At 30.0% G+C, this 12019-nt stretch overlaps 1 protein-coding gene across 2 annotated transcripts in view; it reads left to right on the top strand.

Annotated features, from left to right (window-relative positions):
* The window catches only part of LOC106475539 (uncharacterized protein C3orf18 homolog), a 20519-nt gene extending 11930 nt beyond the window's left edge, over window positions 1–8589 (top strand). For both annotated transcript variants that reach the window (XM_022379635.1, XM_013936217.2), the window contains exons 4-5: window positions 815–938; window positions 6750–8589. In XM_022379635.1, the coding sequence (XP_022235343.1) occupies window positions 815–938; window positions 6750–6800 (175 nt within the window). In that variant the 3' untranslated portion in view covers window positions 6801–8589. The remainder of the gene's footprint in view (window positions 1–814; window positions 939–6749) is intronic.
* Window positions 8590–12019: the final 3430 nt, after the last annotated feature.

Here is a 12019-nt window from a genome sequence, read left to right on the forward strand (position 1 = left end):
GTTGCAATAAAATGTACACAAACAAGTAAAATGATACTAGTTGGTTAGGTTTTAAAATTATTTTCAATCTCTACTTTGGTTGGCAAATTTATACTGCTTCATTTACTTATACAGGTCATAATGCCAACCAAAGTAGGGATTGAAAATAATTTTAAAATCTAACCAACTAGTATCATTTTACTTGTTTGTGTACTTTTTATTGCAACATGTATTTTTGTTTTGGATACTTCTTATAGCAATTCCATGAACAACCAATGATCCCTGCTTCCTGCTTTCCGTTATAATTAATTTTTTTCCTACTTATTGATAACGTAATTGCTAAGTATATGTATGAGTAAACCATTACCACCATAAAGCTGTTAGTCTAACCTTGGGCAGCAAATATTTTTAGTACTTTTACTACATTTTGAAATGTATGTAATACAAAACTTGTTTCAAATAGAAATTGAATTGATATTTTCATAGTACTAAATTTTCTCTATGAAACTAATCTGGTGAACTACTTTAAAGATATAAATAATGTCTTCAACATTTCTTTATTTATGGTTTTCAAATTTGTTTATTTTCTATGTGATCTATATATATATATTTATATATAAATTAATATCATGAGCTTCATAACTGGTGTATATAGCCAGAGATATGGATTTTGTTGAAAAGTTGTGTTTTGAAATTTTTTCTTATTGTTTGTAGAGTGATGCCAAAAACAAGTTGGTTATAGTGGTCTGAATATATATTAGATATAAAAAGTTTTATTAAATGAAAAATGATTTTTATTTGGCATGCTTGTGCTATAAATCTAAAATATTAACAGACTGGACAAGCTTCGGCATCACCTTATGCCACTATACAGCTTTGACCCTACCGAAGAGGGAGAGGATTGGGAAACAGAACTGATTGAGGAAGGTCTTGATCATCGACAGCATTTGAGAGGAAAAGTACGCAATCTTTGTTAATTATCCTTTTGAAATATATTTAAAATCTATTGATTTAAATGTTTTTTATAAAATTTTAGTGTTACATGACTTACAACATTTAAGCTGTAGTTTTTTTTAGAATTTATATAATTTTCTTTGTGATTCCATCTATATAGATAATTCCTTTCCATTCTTTTAGGAAAACTTAGGATTTTTACGATTCTGTTTTTATTGTAGCTTATGAAACATTATTTTAGCTATGATAATTGCAGCTAGGTTCATAGGGTTATTACAAAATAAAGAACTAAAGAAAGTTCTTATTGAAATCTTTCTTAAGTATACATTTAGCACTAAATACTTTCCTACATAACTGTTTACAGGGATTTTGGTTACATCCTGTGTAAATGAGTTGTATTTATGATTATGAGTATATTTAATAGTTAAGTAGTTATAAAAATCAGATTTTTGCATAAAAAAAAATTGACCACTTAAGAATTACACTATGTCATTGTTACCAGTTGTTTATTCTTGATTAAAGGAGTTTTATGCCAAGAACATTTAACAATCCAACCATTGCCCATAGAAGTTGATAAATAAATACAAATTATGAAAATATATTTTCTTCATGATACTTATGATGAGCAAGCAACCTGTAATATAAAGATGTGGAAAAATAAGTTTTTAATAGTAAAAACATTACAAACTAAAACTATGAAAATTAGTTGCCTGTTGTTATGAAAAATATAAAACTTCCATGGTGCTCATTTTTTGACAACAACACTCCCTCTGGTGAAACCAAGTTTACCATATTGCTCCCTCCCTAGATTGTGAAATCCCCTAAACAGTCCTTTTACACAAAGAAACCAATGGCATATTAAACTTCCAGACGTAACATTGAATTACCTTCACTATTAAGAATATTAATACTCACAAAAATCAAAATTGTGATTAAAAAATATTTATTCATCACTTATTTACTGCCCCAAAACTGTTGATTTTTTTCCATGACTTATGGTTCAAAGATGGAATGACCTCTTGCCTTTTATAAGCAATTGCTGCCTTGTTACTGGGGGAGTTCTGTTCAGATAGATTGTCTCCATTCTTGGAAAAACTGAAAGTGGTCTACACAGGAACCTCGAGCCGTCTAAAGTTTTACTAACTTTTTGTGGTGGAGCTTTGCAATTTGAAACTGGCAAGACAGGTTTGAATCCATGTGATACAGTAAATATTCCCCATTTCTTAAGCTGTAAGTGCATTATAAGAGTGACAATCAACGCCTTAGTGTGGGTAGTAGGGTGCTGTTAACTGACTGCCATCCTTTTGGTCAGTACTTGAAAATTAGGGAATGCAGTACAGCCTTAGTAGTTTACCATAAATAACAAATACAAATACTTTTGAAACTAACCATTTTGTACCCCCAAAGATGATCATAGTGAATGACCTTTGGTTTGGACCACCTTGTCTTTTTGGATTCTGCTCTCTTGCACTTTAGGTTTGTTGTCTTCATTATCTTGTGCTTTCATCCTCATCATTGGAAGTTCAACATCTGATAGAGTAACTGTCATGCAGTGCATAAGGATTTCCTGGTCATAAACTTAGAAACAGTTTGAAGGTAGTTTGATGTCACGTCTATGTCATTTATCTGCACATCATGTTGTGTAGAGAACCTTTTCTCTTTGACAATAATTCAAATTTTTCTTCTGCTGTAACTGTATGACCACTTGCTGTTCACATCATTCTATCTTCTTGCTTTTTTTTTGAAGGCAATTTCCAACCTTTCATTACTAGATGAGGTCCAACAATTGTAGCCTTAAAACCAATGTTAATATAAACATAGTGCAAGCCCTTCCATTGATGAATCTATGGACATATGGACTGATTTCTTTAAGTAATGTACTCCTTAGTTCAACTGGAGGAAGATGAAGTATTCTTATTACTAGGATATCATTTCTTTGGTTTATTTTTAATGGTTGAGTCATCAGTCTCTGTTCTTATGTTCACACCTTTTCTTTTCCTCTTTTGGGAGCAATTTCTATTTCTTAAAGGCTTTTGTATACAGTTCCTGGAAATATGCCCTCTTGAATTGAATTTAAATACAAACTGTCCTTTAATTTACTTCTTCCATTCTTAGTAGTTGCAATTGAAACACATTCTGTCCTGTGGTTTACTTCTTCCAGTTTGAATTAACAGTTGTCTAATTAATTCTTTGCTTTTTTCTAGACTTCCATAATTATTGGATGGCACTTAAGATTGTTTATCTCAAACTTTAATTGATTCAAGTTCCATTTCTAACTGGACAGTTTCCTCTAACAATGTACAACAATTTTGCTTTAACCTGTTTTGGATATTCTAATATAATCAAAAACACCTGCATTTTTTGTTCAACTTGGGCATGATGGTGGGTAAAACAAAATAAGTGGCCTAGCTAACTAATGAATGAATATTTGCTGTAAAATTCTTATCGATTCTATAAGTGTAGCTACCAATTTGGCCACCAATTTTCATTTCATTCCTTTAAGTCACATGCTCAATCTTTTTTTTTTCACACCTAAGGTGTTTTTGATTAGATAACATGACTTTTTGTCAATACACACCAACAAACCACAGCAAGTAAGAAAAATGACATTCGATAGTAATCAACATTAGCTTTAGGAATGCATCCCTATTATTCAGAACAGGCTCATACTTTACAGAACCAACCAGATTCTTTGTAAAATATATGGTGGTAGATCTTCCTCTCTGAAACAGTGTTAATAACTTCCTTTATAGTAATGTCATGGAAACTAGATGAACAGTTTCTTGACATCATCCATATGCACTCAATACAGCCATATCAAGCATTATTATTTATGCTAATTGCTTAAGCTAATATCTCATGACGTTAAATGCTGTTTAATTAGGAGAATTTCATAAAATTTAGCAAATTTGTGCTTAAAAGTTGGCAGTAAATAATCAATAATAACTGTCCACTCATATGGTTGTTGTCTAAACTGGAGCAAGAAACAGCTAATGTAGTTTGCTTGGCGTAACGAATACTTGTGCATCTGCACATTCTTTCACTCTATAGTTTTGCTGTTACAAAATAACTGTCTTTAATCTGAATGGTTAAAAACAGTCCACCTTTACTCTTAGGTGAAGCTGTAGTAAAAATTTCAGACTGATTTTCATGCATCTTTTTGCTTAGGCATGCACAAAAATTTTAGTCAAAATTGAACAGTTTTTGTTGAATAACTTGGCACAGGTGGCTTATATTTAGATCAAATTTGAAATCTAATTGTAGGTTGAGAAGATCTGTCAATGTACCAAATTTGAAAAAGAAAGACATGAAAGTTAAATATGTTTTTCTATCAAATAAAGTTTCCGTACTTTTGGTGAAAAAGAAAAAATTGAATCAAAATTAGAGATTTTATATCTCCTGTATTTCTTAATGGATTGCCTTGAAATTTGGTATGTGAAGTAAGGGTTCACTAGAGCACATCCACTGAAAATATGTGATAGTATGGATTACCACAGTTCAAGCTACAGAAAGTGGAAAATTACTAAACTATCACTCCTGTTAATAACACACAGTTTGTTCCGCAGGTTGTTTTGGCCACACAACACACTACCATGTATGTTAATGTACCATGGCATCTGTGAATTGTTCACATGTCAACAAATCTATCATTTCACATTGAGCATCTGGATAAGATAATTAGGCAAGTCATTTATCATCTTTTGCAAGTTTGGTTAAGGTCATTCTATTAATCTTTGCTTAAGAAACTTCCTTTTGGTGTAACATTCCAAATCTATTCAGTTTCAGCAAGACAGCCATTAATGCCTGGTAACTTGTATAGTTTTCAATTGTAAGGTTGCTTAATATCATTATATCTGGTACTTTTAAATTTGCCGCAAGGTGACTAGCTTACTCTTCACTACTGCATCCATTCACTTTGGAAGTTATTTCAAACTGTTCTTGATATGAATCATTTTGTAATTTTCCATCATAATCTGTTGACTTCTCAATTGAGCAGTGTAGTTTAGTTGACCTATTAAATTCCATAAGTTGATGAAATGGTGTAGCTAGATTAATGAAGGAAATCCCTTCAATCATTATAATCCTGTGGTCACAATCATTCTGTACTTCAATGATGTCCTTTTGAACGTCTTTGATTTTATTATTATACTTCTTTTATACATCTTCTGTGATTTTTAAACTAAAATATTTACATTTTCAGTCTTTTTCTTCCATTTGAATTTGTAATTCTTGTGTAAATCTTATTTCTTTTTTTTTGTAATTACTCTAATAAATTTCTATATCTTTCCTCTTATTTTTTATCTCTGTCTTCTTGATCTTCTCTTAATTTTCAATAACTTTGTCTTTCCTCTTAAGCATCTTTCTGTTATTTCATAATTTCCAGCAAGTTTTAAATTACATTTCAAGCACATTTTGTCATCCGAAAATTGGGCTAAATTTTATTCTATTTTTACTACAATAATCCAACTTCTAACGCAAGTGTTTTAACTATTTTTATCATTGGGTAGGTTATTTAGTAAGAAATAATTTAATTCCATTCCACTGAATTACTTAGCAATCAATCAACAATCTCAGTAACCTACTCTCCCCTAACTTGCATTTTTATACTTTCAAATTAATGCCTACAGTTTCAAGAAACTTAGACATTAAGCCCCACATCAACACATCCTCTGGAGAAATAGATATCTAGTCAGTGGTGTCAGAAGGAGTTGCAAAGTTGGGTGCTTTTTTACAATGAGGGATTGAAAATACAAGGAGCTGCTAAAAGAAGCTAAATGTAAAGGGGGTCTGGCCCCCAGGAAATTAATATAATAATGTACATTACAGTTGCTACACAAATCAAATATGTAAAAGGGAGTGCTACAACAGCACCTCCGGCTCCAATGCTTCTGTTAGTGTCTGAGCTAAAACAACAATCCCTTCAAATTTTTACTGGGTAGATGTAAATGGTGTGTGGTTTATAGATAGATATAATTATATCTTTTATGGGTTTATATATAACTTTACAATTAAACTCTCATGAAAAAGTAAATTTATGAAGTGTTACATAAACACTTGTTCTTTTTTTATATTTGGTACTTGTTAAAAAAATGAAAACATATTCAAATGTCATAGGCAAAGTATAAGATATACCATTATTGGTTCCTCGTTAAAGTTTAACTACATTATTTTTATTATCTAAAGAACTGAACATGTAACTGATTTTCTGTGTATTTTTACCCTGTAGTAACATACACAGTGTTGTGTTACTGTTTGGATATTTCTAAACTATGTACAACTGATTAAATTAGTGTCCTGGTTCTCACTTGTGGTCCTTGAACTATAGAGATCCATGATTGAGTTTCCATAGTATAGTTTGTAAAAAAAAAAAGAAAAAATTATACTGTGTTTGACTAAATAAAAGTAATGTTTTCTTTGAAAAGGTTCCTTAACTTATGAACTTGTTTATGTCTGTACCACTTTTATACACCTTAAAACCAGCTTCTGTATGTAGACTTTTCTGATTATGGGGGTCTGCAAAATTGTATTTGGTTCATGAAGGGGTCCATGAATTTAAAAAAGGTTGAAAACCATTGAGTTGGAGTGTTCCATGGGTTAAATAGTTTATTTTGTAATAGTTTTTATTTCTCTAGTAGGCACTTACTAAGTTATCCAAATTTTCATGCTTTAAGGTATCCAACATATATAAAATGTTGCATTTATGTGTACCTTTAAGGACTTTTGGGAGAACTTTATTGATGTAGAAAAGTATGCTGTTATGTTTACGTGTATATGTGTTGTGTTTTATTCTATTTTATCCTCTATTTCCCTTATAGCATTCTGGTCGTGATCCTATACCAAAACTAGCATTTGATGGGGGACTTTAAAGAAACTGGCTTATGATTTAAAGAAAGACCAGCCAGTTTTCAGAGAGAAAATGAAACAACAATGAAGACAAGATGTTTTGTGTTGTTTTGTTCATCCTTTTGTAGTTGGCCTATTCACACTAAGAAAAAAGCCATTGGAATGAAAGATATTTTACATATATATATTTAAATGTAAAAAAACAACCAGAAAAACACGATCAACTTTTTGTATAAATGGTAGATCAGTAAGTTTGTTTTTAATTTAAAATACTTTGCCAGCATAATTATCTTTTGAGCCACATATACATGAAATGCTTAGAATTACTCATGTATATATGATTCTACTGACACCTCTCAGAGTTTCTGCCTAGTGGTAAGTGATTTACTGCTTTCTGTTAATGTGATGTTTAAAGGAGCATTTTAATACAGGATCTCTAGTCATTTTCTTCAAAATTCTCATGTATGTACAAATGTCTAGTTATATTTTGGGGTGTGGATTTCCAACATAACTGTTTCAGAGTAGCCTTACTGAACCTAATTCTTTAAAGGATAAGGTTTTGATGAAAGGTTAAACAACAAAGACTAAATTGGAAGTTACTGTATTTATGAGAAATATTTTCATTAACACATTTTAACAAAACTTAGAGCTCTGTTTTCGTAATGATATAACTTGTTTAGACTCGATGGTGATTTAATAATAGCCAGAGCATATCATATAGATTATTAAATACTCTTTATTTGTATTTGAAAATAATTTATTGTGTCTACAAAATATTGTACGTTGCTGTGAGCTTAATAATTTGTTGTCATATTATTTAAAAGGATAGAATAATTGTGTGTGTGAAATATTTATCAAAGATATTTTTAAACATAAGTGTTTGTGCATATGAGTGTGATTATTCTACAAAACTAAGGTTTCATATTTTCTTGACACTGTTTTAGAATATAAAGACTATACTTGTTTGTTTTTCATTGGTAATTGCTGTAGATTACCTCAAGTTACAAATGAGTTGATTGCATTATAGGTAGGTGATGTAAAATTCAGTGAATTAATTTACATTGTACTTTTTTAATATAATAACATACCAGTAAAATTGGCATTCTTATTACAGTTTATTGTAGAAACTGTAAGACCAAACTGACATCAAGTAATCACAAAGTTATAAAGTTATTTTATCAGATTTATATTGATATTAAAATGTAGAGTACATATCTGTTGATGAGAGAATTTGGCATTTTTTAGAACTCTACAAGAGGCTAAGATCAGGTAAATTTATCTAGTCAATAACTGAATCTCGGCATGTTTTGTAGAATGGGTTTTTTTATGACTAATTACTATAAATAAAAAAATATATATTTTCCCTCATACACTGTTAGCACAAAATTCAGGGTTCACATATATCAAGGATATCAGTGGAAACTAAAAATTGCATGAGAAGATTCCATTCATGGGAATTTCAAGAAAGTTAAAATAATCAGAAAAACATGTAAAGAATTTTGAGTTTTGAAAAAAACCCATAAAGAATATCAGATAAAACATTAAACTGTATATAGAATGGACTTGATAAATGAAAATGTCCCTAGGTTCATTTCATTCAATTATAGAGAAAAAAGAAAATTGTTGGTATGTTTTTCATTCAGAATTGCAGCTTTAATGAAAAGAGGAATTTAAACTCTTAACAGTGTTATATACACATTTCCCATCTGCTTATATCATTTATCAAGTTTTACTTAAGTAATGTAATTCTATTTTTTTTCTATTATTTTATTTTGAATTTACTGGGATTTATGTGTAGATGTAGGAATAAAACAAGATTGTGGTAAACAAGGCTTTTATAAGTTCTTTAAATTCCTGTTTCAGATATATAAACAGGTTTGATTTTTCTGTGTTTTATGTTAGCAGTTTAAAGATAATTGCTGTAAGAGTTCACTCAAAAATTTATATAAAAGTACTTTTGCAAACTATAAGTTTCATTATCAAATTAAATTCCTATGCAAGGGCTTTAATACAGTTGTTATGTATGTCTCTTGACAAAATACTTGTATTAAAATCTTTCATTGCACACACAAAAGGTTGCATAGTAATTTAATTTTATAACTTTTGCATGAATTTGCTATATAAAAAGCATAAATATAAAATTCATTGGTGTTAAGAGGTGATTTTTTGTGTAGAAGCACTTCTCAGGTAACTCGAATTTGTTAATCATATAATTTTTATTTTAATCTTCACTTGTAAATCTTATGATTATTTAAGCTCAAGATATGAAACTAGTCTGTCAGTAAAGTCATTCATTGCATGCATATTATATGACTAAGTAATGATATGTTACTAAATACTATGGTATTAACAGTAACATGTATGACCTATAAATGAGTAACAAAGATCATAAATATATCTTAATTTGAAATACAATTTAAACTCTCGTCTTTTGACTGGTAATACAGATATATTGACTGGCTATAAAAGTTATACACATTTAGACTGAGGTTATATACGTATCCTATGACTGATAATAAACAGTATACAAAGTATTACTTGCACTTACACATGTACACTGTGAGTGATAAAATAGTTACATTTATACTCAGCCTTCATAACATTCACCTTGTGTTTGCGATACCATACACATTGTTTTCTAAGTGATGGTAATGAATGACTGGTATACACTGTAGCTATTTTAAGTAGACTATAACATGTGGCATTCATGCACAAGTGACTAAAATACTTGCATGTAACTTTGTACTTATATCCAGTCAAATTTTATACTTATTTTCTTCATGTGTTTAAAGGCAACAGCTGAACATAGGGTCTTGCGTTGTAATTTTACTTTGAGTTCCTTTTATACCTTTAATAGTTAATTATATATCCTTTTAACATTGAGAAAGAAGTTGAAAATTTGTATGACTAAGAAAATTGTTTTACATAGAGCTGTGTATTTTTTCTCAATTTGTTTTTAGGAAACTACAAGTTAAAATTTATTTCTCAAAATGTGGATATTTCAGGATATTAATTTAAAAATTCAAAAACTGAATGATTTATTTATGCTCATCCTTTTTTTCTAAGAGTGTTTCAGTGAAAAAAGACAAACCATTTCTTGTCATGCACTGTATGCATGTGCATTTCTATTTATGATGTCATAGCTTTCAGTGGATGAAAGGTTTCTCATTGCTCTAGCAAAATAAGTATTTTCATTACTAATCTTTAATGTATTAATGTATGAATTCACCCACACCCACAGTATGTATGTTTTTATTGTGCTTCCCATCACCATAAACTTTTTCATGTACATATTTCTTAACCTGTGATATTAGACTGTATACTTTGGCTAGTTATGTCTAGTTTAATGTACTTCTCTCTGTGTTTGTAGCCAGGGGTGAAATTCTCAAAAAAAAGTAGAGGTACTCAGCTGAGTGAAGTGGACCTGTTATTGAAAAAAAGAAAATTAAGTGTAAACATAATGACAACTTGAGTGTCAATGAATAAATGTTTTCTGCCAGAACAATGGAATGCACGTGCATCCGAAAAAGCAGCTCAAATAAGTCCTGGTACTATTACCGCCTTAAAAAACAAGTTTCGGTACTCAGTACTGGTGACTACCAGTAGAATTTTACCCTTTTTTGTAGCTATATAACTTGTTGGTAAAACATTCGAACTTATTGGTATTTAAACTACCAGGAAAATGCCTAATGTGGCTTGTGTTTTCTGTACTCTGTTGTTTTAAATTTACAATAATATAATTAGAACACAGTTTTGGTGCACTCAACTAGTTACAATTTCTTATTGGTATACTAAACTGTCAATAATTTGGCACTCCTGGCATCAGTGAAATAATAGTATGGTACTTAAGGTGATGAGAAGCTAATTTTAAAGGTACTTGCAAATGTATACATGGTAGAAAATATACTTGTTTATTTTGTAATAAATTGTTATACTTTTGTTTGTTTCATTTACAGCTATTTATTAGTAACAGGAAAGCATTTATGTTTTGAAAAACTACTCACTGATTTAACCTTCTCGCAAAAAAAAACCTGTACTGTTAAAAAATACAAACTCGTGATGGATCATAAAAATCCCTGCCATGGCTGCACCACTGCATATAGATATACTTATTTGTCATTGAAGACTGAAATAGATTTCTGGATAATTTATGAAATGTATTTTTTCATTTGTTGGCTTACAAATATGTGCTTCCAATTTGATTTTTTGTTTTTTTTCAAGTTATTTGTATTACAAATTGCATATAATTTGTAACTTCCAGTTAGCTTTCATTAGTTAACTCTGCATTCCACGTTTTGATGTAATCTAGTCAAGTACCATCTATTTTCAGAATGTTTGTTTACCATGGAATAGTTTCTATAATTAACTGCCTTCTTATAAAGTAGTAGGAAGACGATGTTAGGATTATCTGTTTTAATGTTGTAGCATACACAATGTTTTGTGTATGATGTTGTATATTATTTTAGCTTATGTTTAAGAAATAACTTTTTTTTAGCAATTGGTAAAAATAAAGGTTACTGTTTTTCAGTTTTAATAAATTTAATTTTTCTGTCTTCTAACAAGAAAGTATCTCGAAGAAAGACAAGAAAACATGTTCATTATTATTTTCTTGTTTTCAATAAGTTTAACCATAGGTTCAGTTATGTTAAATGTATTCAGCGTCTAGAGTTAAAGAAGCAGGTGGAGACATCATAGAAAAATGTCGGTGTTAAAAATGAAGCATCTGGTGCTGAAAAGTGGAAGCATTGATTAAATATCATATTTTGTTGATTTGTGTATCAAGCTTGTATCCCTGAATTTACCACATACCCATATAAAATATAACGATTATGTTTGTATAATAACTGGCAACTTAAAAACATTTGTTTTTAATAATATACTATTTCATGTGAAGTGTTTAAATGTTACGAAATGCATTTTTTTTTTAGTTGCTCGGGTATATTTGCTGGCAAAGAACAGTAATGTATTTTGTGATGTACATTATCAATAAATTTACTTAACACTGGGTTGTGAATTTTGGTTTACTTGTACATGAATGTCTCATGTATGACCGCAAAATTGATTTATATTAGTCAAAGTACTCAACAATATTAAACTGAATAAGGTAGTGCTAAAAGCGGAGATGTGTGACATAGTTGCCTTCATCTCCCCTCCCCAGCATCATCAAATCCACATTCTAAATCATCAAAATCTGATGCGAAATTGGGTAAGGCTTGTGTTATTGAGCAAATATTTACCCAAA

The sequence above is a fragment of the Limulus polyphemus genome, unplaced genomic scaffold (genome assembly GCF_000517525.1).
Source record: "Limulus polyphemus unplaced genomic scaffold, Limulus_polyphemus-2.1.2 Scaffold8770, whole genome shotgun sequence".
Taxonomy (NCBI): Eukaryota; Metazoa; Arthropoda; class Merostomata; order Xiphosura; family Limulidae; genus Limulus; species Limulus polyphemus.